Raw genomic sequence first — 18894 nt, forward strand, 5'->3', positions numbered from 1 at the left:
ATATGTTTACAGTCTGACATTATTCATAATATTGGCTGAGATTACAATCAATTGACATAAAATATACAGTCTACAATTCAAAGACAAAAGGTGAAATCTTATCAATCGCTGTTGTAAATAAGGATATGAGCTTAATCATTCTTCGGCGATAGCACAGGAACATATGGAACATTCACTAGGTTTTTTTTTGTGATAGCAAAAAATGTTATCAGTTGCTGTAATGATATTTGAGACTTTAACTCTTTTTTTTTCGCCTGTTTCAGAATGGGAATATAAAGGCGATCAACTCATACAATTGTGATTAGGTGATATCTGGATCTTTCAGAAGCTCCTTCAATTGTGATTTGCATTTCAGCGAAAAATGAAGTGGTTAATTTTAGCTTTCTGCCTCGCTTGTGCAGTAGTAAGTATACTGTTGTTTCTCTAAAACTGTGTACTATAAAGAGAATTTAAACTAATTATATACATATAACATTTAATAATGAAACTAACAATTTGTATTTACGACTGATTACTAATTACTTATATTAGAGTTTGTAAATTATTATACTAAACAAGCTTCTTAATCGCTTACGATTGAAATAACTACCATTATTGATAAGATAGTAAGACTTAATCAAGAAATTTATATGCAAGAGATGCTATTAAAATTCTTTTTTCATCTGCATGATAAATTTTTATAAGAATATTAAAATTTCATACTTTTAAGTAATCACATAATCAGCACCAATTTTTCGTGTTTCCAAAATATTTGTGCTATAATTGTAACTCTTTTATTTTGCATGGTACAATCAAGTACCAGGCTTTTTAAATAACTGAGGGACTTAAATTTTCTACATAATAACTGTATCCCTACGCATAAAGTATATGTTTGCTTTGAAAAACTTCCAACTTGGTGTACTTCCTCTTCGGACGCGAAACGTTCTGTTTGATATACGATATTTGTTTGGAATGCGATTGAGCTTGATGAGTCACGACATCCCGCACTACAGTACTGTATCTCTTTCGAGACAATGCTTAGACTGCCCATCAGCGTCAGTACGCCTGTGGCTACTATTTAGTAAACAACCCTTGTTATAACTCCGAATTTTCAAGTGACTTTGTGTTTCTTAGGGTAAATCTTTTGTAAACTAATTAACAATGAATTTTATTAAAGAGAAGAGTGAAGAAACGAGGAAAATTGTTAGGATCATCAAGGAGATGGAAAAGGAGACTGTTGAAAAGCATGAAGATAGCTTAAATATCCATGACCTGGGCTGTATGTCTAGTACGATGGTGTCAATCTAGTGAGAAATAAAGACGGTTTTAAATCAACTTAAGTTGCGAAAAGGATTACAAAACAATTTATTTGTATTTTAGATTGAACGGTGTTGCAATAATAGCAATACGACTTTTTATAAGAAAGAACTAATTATTTTCCCATTATTTCTTTTTTTGGGAAATTTTGTTCCCAAAAAACCCCAATTTTTGGTCTGGAATGGATTAATGACGTATACCGAGGCACCATTATACTTAATTTATGAATGATTAACTTCACATTTTAAATATCGTATATTTTGTAACAAATGATTCAGGTAAGTAACAGTAAAAATTATTATTTAGGAATATTAAATAAATGAAAAAGGAATAGATTAATTTAATTCATACAGTTGGTGTAGCATGAAATACATTTTTCTCGTCTAATACATGAAGCACGGGAGCAGATTAACTCACAACTGTTAATTAAATAACTGTATTTATTATTTTGTACTCTGCATGAAATTTTAGATTACAGTTTTGGGTTTACAAGATTTTGTTATTAATCTTTCAAGAAATTTAAAAATAGATTTAAATTTAAAAAAATTACAAGATTAAAAATAAATTGTTATCTGTTGGTACGTTTAGTTTCGGCGTACGTAGTTCAGTGAAGTACGTTAAGTTTAACGCAGAAAACAATTTTCAATTAAGCATTTAACGACAAGAATACTAGTTTAAGAATTAGTGCCTCTAAAATTGAAGTTATATCTAGCATCTATAAGTAAAGCTACATTATTTGTTTCCTGGTTGAAAAGTGAATTTAGAAAATTTTTAAAAAAATGCTGAGTCGATTGAAAATATTTTCTGACAGTTTTGAGACCAAACCAGAAAAGCTCAGGTATCCCTCCTCAACGTCTGGCGAAAGGGCGACGTTTTATAGCCTCTGGAAAGGCGGAGCTTCCAAGAAAATGACGTCAGCCTCGTCAGCCAATCCAGTTCTCTTTAAATATTTCCAGAACATTCTATAACTGTACGTGTAGAAAAGGCGGGAAAAACAACTTGACTACGGGGCTGTGGATTTAATTCCACGTACTTTCAAATAAGAGAACGTCGCCATTAAAAATGGAAAGAACATACAGTTAGAATTTTAAGTGTATTCTTGATTATGGAATTTTCTTATTACATATATGTATATTATTTACTAATGGAACACAGAATATACAAGTATTATATCCTTATATAAAGTTAGTAGAACTGTATCTGAATGAAGTAACCCAGAAGCATTGAAACTGAATCCCGAAAATACTTTTTTTCAAAAACAAACTTTAATTTTAATCATAAAAAATAGAAATTGAAACTTTTAAAATGAAAATTAATCAATAAACTAAGTAATTGTAAATAGTATAATTACTGAAATAATTGTATATAATGTAAAAAATTGTTGCATTCTGAAATTTTCTTATTCCGTTTTGCTTTTACTAAAAAATGAGCCTATTTCAATACTCTAAGTCTGCTAAATAGCTCGTTAGCAAAGAAGGTTACTTCTTTTTTTTCCTCGTTCCGCTACGACAATTAGCCAGAATTTAATTAATTTCCTTTCAATGATCAGTATAAAATCAAACTTTTAACAGACGCATTTACACTCGCAAAAGAGCTCCCCAACCACTTACTTCCCGCATTCCAAAAGTAGCTTCTCAAAGGTTCCCGACTGTAATAATTAAAAGGGTCCCTCTCTGCTTCTCTCTATATCTTGGATCGCATACCAAACTCCTTCTGAGTAAGAAAACAGACACGAGCACTTCACCGTCCTTCCACTCGAAAGAATGTAAGTTAATTAATTCATATTCTGGCCATTTATATATATTATGTACATTTAAATTTGTACATTTTCTTGTACCTTTATTTTATATCTTTCATTTTCAACTTTTACATTTCATTAATTTTGCAAAGATTACATTTTTATTATGTTTATAACGATTACTTTGAATTATATTTCATAAATATGACAAAGATTACATTCCGTTTATTATGTTTATAAAGATAGCTTTGAATTAGCATGCATGAAAGCGAGTGTGTCGGGGGACGCTTTCCTCAAGTAAAAGAGAAAAAAGTTTTATTACTACTTAATTTAGCAAAGAAATTTTGTACTACTACTCAATTTAGCAAAAATATCTCAAAATATCTAAAATATTCTTTACAGAACTGTTACATTCGTAATGAATTCTATATAGTCCTTCACATTTATTTCACTAATTGGATTAAACTCAGCTTACAAGTTTGGCTTAAACTCAAATTACCAGTTTGGCATCATACTTCTTACTTGAGTAAAAGACGAAACACCTTCGCGTTTATTAATTATTACTAATTGAACGGAAATTGTTTGTTCCCCTTGAAAAGTCAATCAATGACGATAATTACTTAGTTTATTGATTAATTTTCATTTTACAAATTTTCATTTCTATTTTTCATGATCAAAATTCAAGTTTCTTTTAAAAAAAATATTTTCGGGATCAGTTTCAATGCTTCTGAGTTACTTCCTTCAGATATAGTTCTACTAACTTTATATAAGGAGAAAATGTTCTCAATATTCCATTAGTAAAAAAATTATTATTATATTACTTTGCAGCTATTGCGCAAGTATTAGGAAATTTATTTCGATAACAATGAATTTCAATTAAGTAATTCAATTTTTGATATATATGAATATTTACGGAGGCTTAATGTATTTTAAAAGAGAACGCAATACATAATATTTAAGTGTTATGGCATAGATCAAAAAGAATTAACACCATACATAAAATCTTATCTTACAGCAAGTGGCTGTTAGCAAGAAATGCAACTCTGCAGAGGATTGCGGGGAAGGTGAATGCTGCGTTAGTTATGTATTCGTGTCCTCTTGCCAAAAATTAAGAAATGAGGGTAAGTTGTTTCGTTAACCCTCCTTAAATTGTAGGGCATGTAAATACGCTGAAACGTTAACTCAGGCTGTGTAAATGTGAACATGCTTTGCTAGGAACATTTCCTAAAACTTTACGGTATTTAGAAAGCTGCCACTCCCAAATGAAGTTTGTTAACTCGAATTGTTTAGACTATTTCAACAAAACTATAGTTTTTTGATTAGTTCTCTTTTTAATTCAATACGAAATTGCTGAAGTTTGTAAGATTTTGTTAAATGGTTAAAAAGTAAAATCAAACTGCGTAAATTTCAAGAGACTTTGATAGGAACATTTTACTGAAATTTCCTAGAAACGTAAGGTATTTAAAATGCTGTCGCTCTCAAATGAGGTTTGTAAACTCGGATATTCAGAATATTTCAACAAACCTATAGCTTTTTAATTAACTTCCTTTATAATTCGATGAGAAATAGAGGGAAAACATTCCGTCTAAATCCTGATTCAAAATGTATTATATCCGTAACATTCCATATTCGAAAATAAATTACAGTAGCTATCAGTAAATTAGCATTCCATCCAGTTTGCCTTATAGAGCTAATGACACACACAGGTCAAAATTTAAAAGGAAGGCTTTCATGACGCATCACAACATGACCTATGGAATCGTAGCGAAATATAGACTTACTTGTGACTGCCATTGCAGCCCTATCTTGGAACGTAATCGTATCCGCCGATTATCTTGCCCGAAATTATGTATTTTTTAATTTTTACGCTACTATAGCACTGGGCATCTGTTATATAGCTTGTTCTAATTAAGACTTCCAAAGCAACAATCTGCTAATTGCACCACCAATGATACATGGTATCTAAGTGCTTAATCTGTAGCTCTCCTCGGAATATTTTTGCTATTTCGTAGTAGTGTTTTCTCTTCTTATGTTATCACAATATAATAGTAAGTGTACAAAATATTTCACAAAGATTCAAATGTCAGCATTTTTATTCCTGAATTGGCATAGGCCTTAGTATTCTACCGCTTTTAAGTGGTGTTTGATGTGCTTCGATAAAAAACATCGGATAGCATATCAGGTATATTCTATCGAAATGAAATCAGGAAATTTTGACGGATGAAATATATGTAAGGTAACTTCTGACTGAGGATAATTTTAAAAAAATTGTCGATGTAATGGCTACTACCACCCATTAATACAAAATCATTTCTAACTAGCTTTCAGCATTATTACGATTTATTAGTGAATGCTACTCAATATCTCTGATAGTCAGTCGGTTTTCTATTTAAATCTGCTTATGTTTCTTTTTAAAACCGTATTTTGTAATTCAGTTTCATTTTACATATAAACTTAAAACATTATCGTTAGTGTACCTAAATGTGTACTCCCTTTAAAACTGATGATAGTCCAAGATAATATCTGTACTTTCCTATTTAGGAGAGTCCTGCACACCTTTGGTAAAGGAAAGTGATCAGAATCCGGACAAGTACCACTTCCAGTGCCCTTGCAAAGAAGATCTTAAATGTGTTGCTACATATAAGCTCAAAATTGGAGAAGTAAGTGTTAAATACCCTGCTCGTAGATTGTAGAACTCCAATTAACTCTAAAATCGCCCTTCAGTAATCTTTTCATAAGTTTATTATAGATCTGAATTAAAGTGAAAAGGAAGTAAAAATCATATGCCCCCAATAACGAGTTTGGTAAAAGTTATATATTAACATGCGTCTGATTCTGAACATTTTTGATTCCCAAACTTTTAGTCAATAAACCTTTGGTCATAAAACCAGTGTTACATAAATGAAAAAGTTTCAAGTTGCTTCAAAAACTAATATTTTTTAAATTAATTATTTCATCTCAATGTTTATACTCAAGGTTTCACAAGATAATTTAGCTTTGGGTGCTTTCAGAAATGCTCAGAAATAATTAAATATTTCAAAAGCATGCTCTTTTCCATTTTCCAGGTCAATATTTTTAATCACATGCTTCTGAATTTTTTATTTCTTGCTACATATCAATACTTGTCGTCAGATGATCAAAAATTTTCACATTAAATTTAGGAACTGCATATAAGATTTAACTGTCAAATTGAGCTTTTATAACTGGCATACGAAAACTTCTAATCGGTATTGTTTCAAGAGCGTAATCTTTCAGAGAACAAAGCAAAGTATACTAGAGCGGCGTTCGCAGCTGTTAAATTAAAAGAATGAGAGAATAAAAATACTTAAAGGGATAAAGAAGCAACATTTGGCGTAAATTTTGAATAAAACTCTACTTCTGCCTCTTCTTGCAAAAGCATATTTTGTCCTGAAGAAGCAGGACCTGTGTTGGACTGCTTTCGAAAACAATAGTGTGTGTGTGTGTGTGATTATGGTAAAGTCTCGAGGGCTATCTGCCTAAGGGGAGGGATGCCTTCGCAGAGGATTTTCTAAGGGAAACTGGCTCGTATACACGTTACACATGGGGAAAACCTCGAAACGCCCATACAGCCAGCCCGTTCGCGGGACTCAAACCTCCAACCGAACTACTAGTGCTCGGTGACTTTACCACTCTGCTGGAGGGCCGAAAAGAATAGAGCTTTATTCTAAATATACGCAAAATCAAGGTTTATCAAGTTTAGGCAAAATCAAGTTTTCTTTTTTGCATAATTAAAACTTTTAAACTGGCGTGTTTTTGTAAAGAAAAAATTTTATATAAAAAGAATGTTACCAGACTAAACCATAACAAAAGTTGCTTCCTGTGGTGTTACTGGCGTGATCGCCAAAAGTGATGATACTAAAAATATCAAGTACAAATTAATTTTGCGTAAATACTTAAACTAAAAGTTAGTGTTTAGTACATTGCATAATCATTACTAAATAGATTAACAAGACTTACCCAATGACGCATGCATGAGCCGAATATTTTCTTTTTTCAATCTCATATTTATTTTATCGAACATATTTTCTGGATTAAATAAGGCACATTTATCACACACATATAAAATACTAAAATATCATAACTTAGATACACACAATGCGATAACTCAAATGGAATGTTCGTGGAGTGCCGAAGCGTGACTATTCGCGCAATCCTGTCCCATCGAATAATTTTGCGGTTGAAAAGTTGTCATAGTCATTTTCGTATTATCGCGCTGTCTGGTTACACACTTGTAAGCTCTTCTTTTTTTACATTCACGTTATTTTTACACACTTATCATCACGTGGTGACACATCGCTGGTCAAGCACATCTTGAAGTCGAACACCTAATGATATTCTGCTTGAGCATTTATTTCATGTTATTCACATCAGCAGGACTTAGTGAGTCTCAAATCAAACACTCTACTTTAGGTACCGAATCTCTTCATTCTGCTTCTTTCTCTGCAAAAATACGACGACATTCCACGTGCAAAACTAGACAGGAGCAATGGCGACTGCTGAGAGTGTGTGTGGCCCGAAGGCCCACACACTCGTTAACACGACGTCAGGCAGCAATAGGGGAAAGAGGGAAAAGAGACAAACCAGTCCTTCCAGTTTTTATACCTTTCGACACACGTGCTCGCGCGGGTGTCCGCCGATAACATCGCGGACGAAAACGTCGCGGAGAAAACAACGCAAGGCGAAAACGTCGTGCTACAAAACATCGTGGGAGAAAACATCGCAAAGAGAAAACATCGCAGTTCTAAAACATCGTGGTACAAAACATCGTCGTCGAAAATAAAGCGGTTCAAAAACTTCGCAGTTTAAAAACATCGTCGTCGAAAATATCGTGGTAAAAAATAAAGTATCTACAAGTTATCGCATGACGATAACATCGCAGACATGCTTTTTTCAGGCTTTAATAACTGTAAATGGATATTCCCATAATGATTTGTGAGCGCAAGATGTAAAGAAGGATAATTTTTAGTTTCATATTTTTTATTAAATATTAAATTTTTGCTGAGGAAATAAGAAGGAAACTTAAGCATAGAAAATTAATGCAACTTATAGCACTTAATAGAATTTTAAACCGACATAGTTAACTAACAAAGACCATTAATAAATCATTTTTATAAAGTTTTTACAGGTAATTTTTCATAAAAAGTATAATCTATTAAGTTGCATTTAATTTTCTATGCTTAAGTTTCCTTCTTATTTTTTCAGCAAAAATTTATTAGTTAATAAAAAAATGTGAAAGTAAAAATTATCCTTCCTTACATCACTTGCGCTCACAATCATTATGGGAATATCCATTTACAGTTATTAAAGCCTGAAAAAAGCATGTCTGCGATGATATCGTCATGCGATGATTTGTAGATACTTTATTTTTTACCACGATATTTTCGACGGCGATGTTTTTAAACTGCGAAGTTTTTGAACCGCTTTATTTTCGACGAAGATGTTTTGTACCACGATGTTTTAGAACTGCGATGTTTTCTCCCACGATGTTTTGTAGCACGACGTTTTCGCCTTGCGTTTTTTCTCCGCGACGTTTTCGTCCGCGATGTTTTCGGCTGTAACCGCTCGCGCGTGATAACGATACAAGAATCGATGCAGCCACAATGTACACTGTGTGACTTCTGTGTTCTCACATTCCCTCCGGCCGAAGAAAAAAAAATTGTCCCATCACTGGACAAATGAAATCCCCCTCTGCTGGACACACTTGAACTTTCGTCTGCATTACATACACATTTCACACCAATCTTTACATCATTTGCAAAGGCACTGCACTTTATCATTTCGTTGGCACTCCATAAACATTCCTCATTACATGAACACAGTTGAGCTTTCGTATGCACTATCACACATATTTCACGTAAATATTTCACATTGCTTGAAAAAAAAAAAAAAACACAGCACTTAAAACATTTTGTGATATATATTTTTTACATTAGTATTATTCTTTTACGTACTCATGCATGTCTACTCTTACCTAAAATATCACCACAGATGCTATTCCAGGCAATGAAAATTTGGCACTTACGACACATAATTTACAATTCACATATGATTAAATATCCAATTAATCACTTAAACTAAGAACATTTTCATTATCAATTTTGATGGTACTCCTCTTAACCATTGTTTACCTTATCTCATTCTTTACATTTTAGAATCACATTCACTATTTCATTACATAGCTACTTTTATCATTTGATCATATTCATTTTACATATACATTTCATATACCAATATGTCATGACATTGTTACAAGCTACATATTTATTAGATCCACTACTAAATTACATACCTTCAATTTGATTCAGCAGTAAGACAAGGAGATTTGAACCACACTTTTTTTTTTTTTTTTTTTTTTTTTGATTTGCTGATCTACAATTAACAATTGTGTTACACTCCTAATCCTCATTTTGTGTTGAATCTACTCTTGAAGGCTTTTGTAAAAACAATTTACTTACGTGAACTTTAGTGGTTTTATTCTCTAATTGTGTTATATAATTATCATTTCGTAGCTTTTTAATGATCTCATATGGCCCCTTGTATTTTGGATGTAGCAACCTTCGATCAGTAAATTCCTGCATAAAAACTTTATCCCCCAATTTCAATTCTGGAATTTTTCTCCCTTTCAAATATTTTTTTGCACAATTAAAGTGTTCATCCTCATTTAATTTTACTTGTTGCTTATCTCTACTCAATTGTTCCTTTATTCTTTTGGAATATTCCTGGAAATCTTCTGCTAATTTAAGAGGATCATTGCTATCTATGGGAGTATTTAATGTTCTACCGAAAAATAGTTCTGCTGGTGAAAATTGAGTTACAGAATATTTAGCATTATTATAATACAGTTTAAACATCAGTACTTTTTGTGGCCATTCAAATATTTTGTTTGATATTGCTGCAATTGATTCTTTCATTACCCTGTGAACTCTTTCAATCAACCCATAGGACTGTGGATAATAAATTGAACTTTTTCTGTGTTCTATTTTAAACGATTTTAAAAATTGAGTAAATTCTGTGGAACAAAAATAGGAACCGTTGTCTGATAACAAAATTTTTGGAATGCCAAATCTGGCAAAATAATCATTTAAAGATTTTATGATGGATTGAGAAGTGCAGTTGTTTAACGGAACTGTTTCCAAATATCTGGAATAATGATCAATGATAGTGAGTACATAAAACTTATTATCTATGGATCTTGGCAGTTTACCAACTATGTCTATAGCTATCATCTCTCCAGGAGCAAGATCTTTCTTAGGAATTAGACGTGGCAGAGTGTTGTGAGGTCTAGACTTATTTTGTAAGCAATCTGAACAATTTTCTACAAAACTTTTCGTATCGCTGTATATACCTTTCCAATAATACTTTGCCTTTACAAACTCATATGTCTTTTGAATACCAAAGTGAGGCGCATGAACTGCCTGTAATACATCTTTAATTAATGCCTTAGGAATTAGAATTTTATTCTGGATACTTCTGTCTTTCTTTCTCATATTTACAGGTTTTAATTTTATCATTACTACATCTGTATGACTATCAATAAAATATTGTTCTAAACTTTCTTTGTGGTTATCCTGTAATTTTTTTATAATTAATTTTATGTCTGGATCACTTTGCTGTTTACTAATTATGTTTTGAATAGACAAATTATCATTGGTCTTAAATATATTTACATTGTTTACCACTACATCCTCTGAAACTCTTGACAAGTAGTCTGCTGGGTTTTTTAAACCAGGAATATGCTCCATCGTGTATTGAAATTCCTGTAAATATAACAACCAGCGTGCTACAATATCTGGCTGTTTGTCAAGACTAATATGGAAAGTCAGAGGTTTAGCATCCGTTAATATTATAAATTTTTTTCCATACAGATGTTCGTGAAATTGCTTTACTGATCTGAAGATTGCATAAAGTTCTCTCCTAATTGAAGGATATCTAGCCTCAGCAGGTGTTAAAATTTTTGAGTAAAATTGTACTGGGAAGAACTTATCATCATTTTTTTGCATTAATATGCCACAAATGGCTGATCTAGAAGCATCGGTTACTAAATATAAAGGTTTATCATTTTCTATGTTTTTTATTGTGGGTTTTTCTAAAATTAATTCTTGTATTTTATCTAATGCATTTTGGCATCTCTCGTTCCACACGAATGGTATATTCTTTCTTGTTAAATTTACTATTGGCTTGACGATTTCTGCATAATTAAAAATTAAGTGTCGAAAATAATTTACCATGCCTATGAATGTTTGAACCTCTTTCACATTTCTTGGCCTAGGAAATTTGGCTACTTTCTGAATATTCTCCTCTGAAGGAGCAAAACCATTCTTATTAACCGAAAAACCTAAATACGTAATCTCTTGTTTACATAACTGCAATTTGGCTGGGTCTAATGTTAAATTAAATTTTTTTAACTTGTCAAACACCTTTTGTAAAATAATTACTAGTTCATTTATACTGTTAGCTGCAACAATTATGTCATCTAGAAAATATTGCAAATTTGGACCCTGCAATTCACCTAAACATTTTGATATTAGAGTATGGAAATAAGCAGATGAATTTTTTGCACCAAAAGGTAACCGAGTTGGTTGAAAATTGCCAAGTTCCGTGCAAAAGGCTAATTTTTCTTTATCTTTCTGATCTAACTTTATTTGAAAAAATGCTGACTTAAGATCTAGCACACAATAATAACTTTTACCTGCTATATTATGCAAAATATCTGAAATCTTAGGTAGACATATTTGATATGATTCAGTTATGCAATTTAACAATCTATAATCTACTGCCATTCTAAATTTTAATTTGCTAGGATCAGTATTAGGTGGTGCTTTCTTTTTGACAAAAATTACTGGAAAACTGTAACTCGATGTCGATGGCTCTATAATACCTGCTTACAATTTGGCTATCTCCTCTTGGGCATATTTTTTAGCAATGCGAGGAATAGTGTATGGTCTAGTTTGAATTGGAAAGTTATGTAATAAATTAAATTGTGGCACGACAGCATCAGTCTCACCCAGAGTGGTGTAAGATTTTGAAAACACAGCTGAATTTTTCATGAGCATTTCAATCATCTTATTTTTTTGTTCTGCTTCTAAATGACTTAAATCAAAATCATCCGGGCTTAATTCCTCCTTTCTTAATTTTTTAATTTCTTTTAAAGGTATATGGTTAATCTGCAAATTTTGTTGCTCTCTAGGTTTTTCAAATTGTTTTTCTTCGACTTTATATACCTTACCAATCTTTTCACCCTTTCTTAGAATAATTGCGGCTTTGGAATTGTTTTCAATTATGGTGAATATATATTGCCTGTCACTTATCTCACGAATTGAATCAGTCACACCTATCTTGCCCACTTTTCGCCTGTCTGGTGAGAACATTATTTGCTTTTCTTTCTGCATATTAATTGGAATGCTTAACTTTACTATCTCTGCTGAATTTGGCGCAATTCTGGTATTCAATACTACTCTTACAATACCCGACTCCTCTGGTCTACTATTCTTGTCTACCTTTTTTGCATTAATATTAGTATATTTTTTTTGTCCAAAAGATCAAAATATGTGTTATCAATGATTAACTGACTTTTATCTGCATCTATAAGTATCTTATTTTTTTGAATGAAATCATACCCTAAAATCATTTGATAATTTGTGTTCCAATTATGTTGTGTAACAAAAAATTGGTTGGCAAGCCATTTATTTCCTAAATGAAATTCTAAGTTTACAGCAGATAAATATGGGATAGTAGCATTATTTAGCGTATGTATTCTTACAGATCTGCTTAAGTAATGACTCTTTGTGTAATTTTTTATTACTTGCAAGGTGTCTGGCTGTATTAAGCTTAAATTTGCACCTGTATCAAGTAATGCTTCTACCACAAAGTCACCAAATTTGATTTCTATTACTGGTAATTCTGTGATACTATTAGTCTGGCAAGAAGCTACCAGTTTTTTTTTTTCATTACTTTCTTTAATTTTGTGTCGGAATCTTTCATGTGTATTCGGCCTATATGAGTTCCTTATTTTCTTAATTTTGTCTTGTTTCCCCCAAATTTTTTTATGGGCACTCGAGTAATACTTTGTGTATCTGGGAGATCTGCAAGTACCCTTCATTAGTTTAAATTATTTCTACGAGTATTGTATCTTCTGTATTGTGGCCTATTTCTATTACTGTTCTGTAGTCTATTACCTTGCGTGAAAGCATACCGACTATTATATCTATTCCTTCTATTGATAAAGTTACCCCTATAAAATTTTCTTCTGTGGTTGTTTCTAGCCTGTCTATAATATTGAAAATTATTGTTTGAAGGAAAATAAGGACACTCTGTAGTCCAATGATTCTGTTGGCAAATATGACAAGACTCTCTATTACTACTACTTTGTGTAGCATTATTTTCTAGGCTAGTTACATTGTTTACACTACCATTAGGTAAAATTTCATTGAATTTTTTTGACAAATCCTCAATGGCTCTATTATTTTGCATTTGTTGCATAATTAATGTATTTAATTCAGGTGAAAAATCATGTGTCTGTGAGCTATTACCAGAATCCTCCAATGCTTTTTCTATGTTCTTTGCCTGTTTAACAGCAGTAGCAAAATCAATAGGTCCTAGTTTTTTAACCTCCAGTCTTAAATCTGGTCTGAGAGCTTCTAAGAATTTTGAAAGCATTGCTTTTTGAGCGAGGTTATGTACCTATTCACTCGAACTAGGATAGCACCCAAAATATTTTGTGGCATAAGTATTCACTTTTTCCACTAAGTCCTCGACTGACTGATCTGGGGTCTGTCTAATTGAGTTAAAGTTATTTTGAATTGTGTCAAATGACTGAGATTTTGCAAATTTTTTACTTAGTAATGCTTTTAAATCATCAAATGACATATCTTTACACGATTCATTATCAATTACAAATTTTAATGCTTTACCCCTCAATTGAATTTTTAACACCAAACTTTTTCTGTTCTCATCCCAGTTCTCTAAATTTGCCATTTGGCATAACTGATCTAAAAAAAAACGTTATATTTTCGTCATGCTCCCCTGAAAAAGTAGGCAGAGCAGTAGCCAGACTCATATTCATTACATTATTTTTCTTAGCCATTCTGAATCAATTTACTATACTTTATTACCACTCTAAATTACTATTATTATTACTTTTAATATATAGTACATTCATAAATACACTATTGTAACTTATCGAAATTTTTCACATGGATACAAGTTATTACATAATCATTACAACACAATATGATAACTTTTACCTGTTCATTACATTCAGGAATAATTTCTTAAATACTGACCAATTTTGAATTGATATTACCATTTTCACATATCTATTTTTCATCATTGAATTATTTCACATTAGCAGGAAACAGTCATATGGAATTCTATATATATATTTTTTACATATGCAATTTTCAACTTTTTCTTAATGATTCATATCAGATAAACACAAAATTTAAAATTTTATCTAATCATTACTAATATTCACCTATTTGATATCAGACATCATCATAAAATTCAAAATATTTAAGCAATTATCAAACTGGAATCACATGTGTAGTTACATTTTTAGGCATAAGCATAAAATGGTTCTCTACCTGAAATCAAACAGTTAAAACTTAAATTCCTTTTTTTTTTTTTTTTTTTTTTTTTTTTTTTGTCACGGCACCATAAATGTGGTGTTACTGGCGTGATCGCCAAAAGTGATGATATTAAGAATATCAAGTACAAATTAATTTTGCGTAAATACTTAAACTAAAATTTAGTGTTTAGTACATTGCATAATCATTACTAAATAGATTAACAAGACTTACCCAATGATGCATGCATGAGCCGAATATTTTCTTTTTTCAATCTCATATTTATTTTATCGAATATATTTTCTGGATTAAATAAGGCACATTTATCACACACTTATAAAATACTAAAATATCATAACTTAGATACACACAATGCGATAACTCAAATGGAATGTTCGTGGAGTGCCGAAGCGTGACTATTCGCGCAATCCTGTCCCATCAAATAATTTTGCGGTTGAAAAGTTGTCATATTCATTTTCGTATTATCGCGCTGTCTGGTTACACACTTGTAAGCTCTTCTTTTTTTACATTCACGTTATTTTTACACACTTATCATCACGTGGTGACACATCGCTGGTCAAGCACATCTTGAAGTCGAACACCTATTGATATTCTGCTTGAGCGTTTATTTCATGTTATTCACATCAGCAGGACTTAGTGAGTCTCAAATCAAACACTCTACTTTAGGTACCGAATCTCTTCATTCTGCTTCTTTCTCTGCAAAAATACGACGACATTCCACGTGCAAAACTAGACAGGAGCAATGGCGACTGCTGAGAGTGTGAGTGGCCCGAAGGCCCACACACTCGTTAACACGACGTCAGGCAGCAATAGGGGAAAGAGGAAAAAGAGACAAACCAGTCCTTCCAGTTTTTATACCTTTCGACACACGTGCTCGCGCGTGATAACGATACAAGAATCGATGCAGCCACAATGTACACTGTGAGACTTCTGTGTTCTCACACTTCCATAAAACGGTAACACACAAGTACAACACTATCTCAACTTATATTGAGCAGGAATGCATATTAAAACGAGAAGATAAGACACTAAAATTTCAGCAGCGTATATATCGTAGGAAAAATATCCTTTACTTTGACATAATACCCACGTGCCGCTGATATTATCTGATAACATGTTTTCAAGAGATATAAACAGAGCAGCAGTTTCAAAAACTGCAAAATACGCAATATATATGTTTACATATGCGTATATATACTGCAAAATACGCTATACATATACGCATATGTAAATAGTGAAAATTCGCGTCGATTTGCGGTATGGATTTACGCTAACAATTTAATGAAATATTTCGTGGTATAGGATTTATACCAGCACTTAGAAGGAAGAAATTTATACGAGAAACGAAGCAAGAGCAAAAATAATTAGCATGGAAATAAATAAAGATTATATTTTTAATTGAAGTTATATGTGAAGATATCAAATTCCGGAAGCGTATTTAACACTGCTTTTCTAGATCAAGACTGGTAGTTAATTAGACGGTGTTTTTATACATTACAGTACGTACAAAAATGGTAATACTTTTAAAACGTTAAAAAATCTGATGTTGACACCACGGCTTCCTTGTCCGGCTTAATAAATTAAACACGTTTATTGTTGCACTTCATTTAAAGTTATTTCTTCGAATTTCATTAGAGATATATTTAATATTTAATCAATTCAGTCCTCACTCCACGGCAGGGCAAAAATATATTAAAACACAAAACATCATCATATATTAAAAAAAAAAAAAAAAAAAAAAAAAAAAACACGAATAGAGCTAAACTAAACAATTTTGGAAATTAAATTAGGGTTTCTACGCAAAAGAAGCAATTCAGCCAACGGATAGAAAGACAAAAGTTTTGGTACACAAGCATTTAAAGTTAACCTCTGCTCCCTGGGCAAAACGACACTGAAGTTGGTGCACCAACTGACTTGATGCACTATAGTACTAAAAACTTTAAATGTGCATAAATAGTCGCCACATTAGGCCTAGCGACACCTAAATTTTTAAATTGTTCATAATTCTAATGCTATTGCATGCAGATTAACTAAAAGCATAAAAATCTTCACCGACATAAAAACAACTTATTCAGTCGGAAACCGATTGCAGTAAAAAAAGTGCATACGTAGATTCTATAACAGTCTCATATACGATATTTTCAAGTTCTACGGCAGATATGGAAGATACAAGGAGACGTCATGAAAAATCCTTTCTGAAGCCATTTTAAATTCATTTTACAGTCCGTTTTGAAGAGAAGAGTTCTTTATTCTGTTCGTACGTACGGATGTCATGCAAAAACAAAAGGTTCAAATGGATTCGAGAGCGGTCAAAATGGATATTTTCTTTGAAATATAAAACCCGGAATTTTTCTGGATTACAATATTTCCTTTACTTCGTAGATGGAAGTGAAAGGATCATTTGGTGTTATCGAAACTGTTCGTCGATACTCCTATGCAACGAAAGCAGTTTCGCGTGACTTTGGGAAACGACTTTTCTTTGTATTACAAAAGTTCTTCAAAGCTTGAGCTAATCCATAGCTTAAACATCTAGTTTGGATTTTGGAATATAATTACTTTTCTGTGTACTTTTCGAAAATTCTAAGTATTACAAAATTATTATCATGTAAAAACAATTTCACAGTTTTAACAGACATTAAAAATTAATAGGTAAAAATACAAAACTTACGGATTAATTTGACATTCACAGAAAATCTGACATTCCCGAAATCTTAGAAAACCTTAGAATCGCGAAATCACAGAATTCGTACAGCGGTAAATTTACTGAACTATGTATAATTTACTTTCCTCAGATGGAAATTTAATTGATAGTTTGAAGACTTAAGGAACTAAGCAGGAGACGGGAAAAATGTGCAATGCCTTCACCGGGACTCGAAACCTGGACCTCTTGAATGCGCGTCGAGTATGCTTCGAATTACACCACGAAGGCATGCAGAAAGAAGAGAGAAAGTACATTGTAATATTATACATCCCTCAGTATTTAAAAATAATAATTTCTTTTTTTCTAGTATGTAACAAAATTTTTCATTTATCGTAACAAATGAATTTATATTTTTGAACTTTTAATTTTCAGCACACAATAAGGCTCAGACCCAAATGTCTGAAACCAGATGAAGAAGATTTGGACACAACTCTCGAACCATTTGGGACACCTGAGGCTGAGTAAAGCTACAAACTTACAACAGTCAAATTTTGTTTCCGAATAAAGTAGCTAGCTTTGTTATGTCTCGTCTAAAACCTAATTTCATGAATCGGTTTTCATACTATGATTTCCGTGTTTTGAAAATATTACCATACATTAATTACAGCTAGATAGTTTAATTACATTTAAGATTATTTGAAACATATATATGTATATTCATTACTCAAAGCAAATATTTTTTTTTTTTTTTTTTGTTGTTGTTGTTGTTGTTAAGACTTCAAGTTTTAGATTAAAACAGCAGCAATAAACTCAAACTTAAATTTCGTACTTATTTATTACGAAACTAGAATTTGTGTAACTTTTATCTATACCTATTTATACTATGGAATAATAGCAGATATATTTCGGTATGTGACATCGGGCTCGAACTGCAGATTAATAACATGTGTATTGATTTGGGGCAAGAAACCTGTAACAAAATCTTGTTGAATCTTCTCTTATAATTTATGCAAAACAAGCTTAGTATGTGAGTACCCGACTCTTTTTCTATAATTAATTCTCATTATTCGAAGAGTTATGCCATAATTAAAAGTAAACAAGTTGTAAAATGCCTCAAACATGCGAAAACGGAAACGGTTTATCTTACGATATTACAAGTTTTTCAATACCAATTTATACAATATATACATATATTAGAAGGATGCATCATGTAGATTAATCCAACATGGAATTCTCGACTGTTTCCTCATCATATATTATTTTATGATTGGGGTTAATATTAAAATTATTCAGTAGGCAAAAATTCATATATCAAGCATTTTAAAATCTCACTATCTTCTGTTATTAGTTTCAGTATAATTCCTATCACATGAATTATTTCTTTTGTTTACATAATACGTTTTGCAAATTTAACAACAGCACTGTAGTTTTTGTATTCAGATTCTAGTTTAACCCTTTCGTCGTCCTCTCTGTCCGCGAAAATTTCTCCCCAGCGGCCCTTTGTTTTTCGCAGCGTGTAATGTTGTTTTGTTTGTACATACATAACTTTCGTAGTGGAAGAATGTAAATGAATATTAAGTAAAATTAGAAGGAAATATAGCATAATGGAAAAG

At 31.9% G+C, this 18894-nt stretch overlaps 1 protein-coding gene across 1 annotated transcript; it reads left to right on the forward strand.

Annotated features, from left to right (window-relative positions):
• Window positions 1-263: 263 nt before the first annotated feature.
• Window positions 264-17863, forward strand: LOC118193071 (toxin MIT1-like). Its single transcript, XM_035364112.2, has 4 exons — window positions 264-403; window positions 4050-4155; window positions 5576-5694; window positions 17714-17863. Exons 1-4 carry the CDS (start codon window positions 362-364, stop codon window positions 17804-17806), a joined length of 360 nt encoding a protein of 119 aa, XP_035220003.1. The 5' UTR covers window positions 264-361; the 3' UTR covers window positions 17807-17863.
• The last annotated feature ends 1031 nt before the right edge of the window (window positions 17864-18894 follow it).

The sequence above is a fragment of the Stegodyphus dumicola genome, chromosome 6 (assembly GCF_044657685.1).
Source record: "Stegodyphus dumicola isolate Sdum_Otavi_A_Nest chromosome 6, ASM4465768v1".
Classification (NCBI taxonomy): Eukaryota; Metazoa; Arthropoda; class Arachnida; order Araneae; family Eresidae; genus Stegodyphus; species Stegodyphus dumicola.

Coding starts and splice junctions, on each gene's coding strand:
- LOC118193071 (XM_035364112.2), top strand. CDS start 362: ATGAAGTGGTTAATTTTAGCTTTCTGCCTCGCTTGTGCAGTA. Junction 404..4,049: donor TCTGCCTCGCTTGTGCAGTA/GTAAGTATACTG, acceptor CTTATCTTACAG/CAAGTGGCTGTTAGCAAGAA. Junction 4,156..5,575: donor CCAAAAATTAAGAAATGAGG/GTAAGTTGTTTC, acceptor TTTCCTATTTAG/GAGAGTCCTGCACACCTTTG.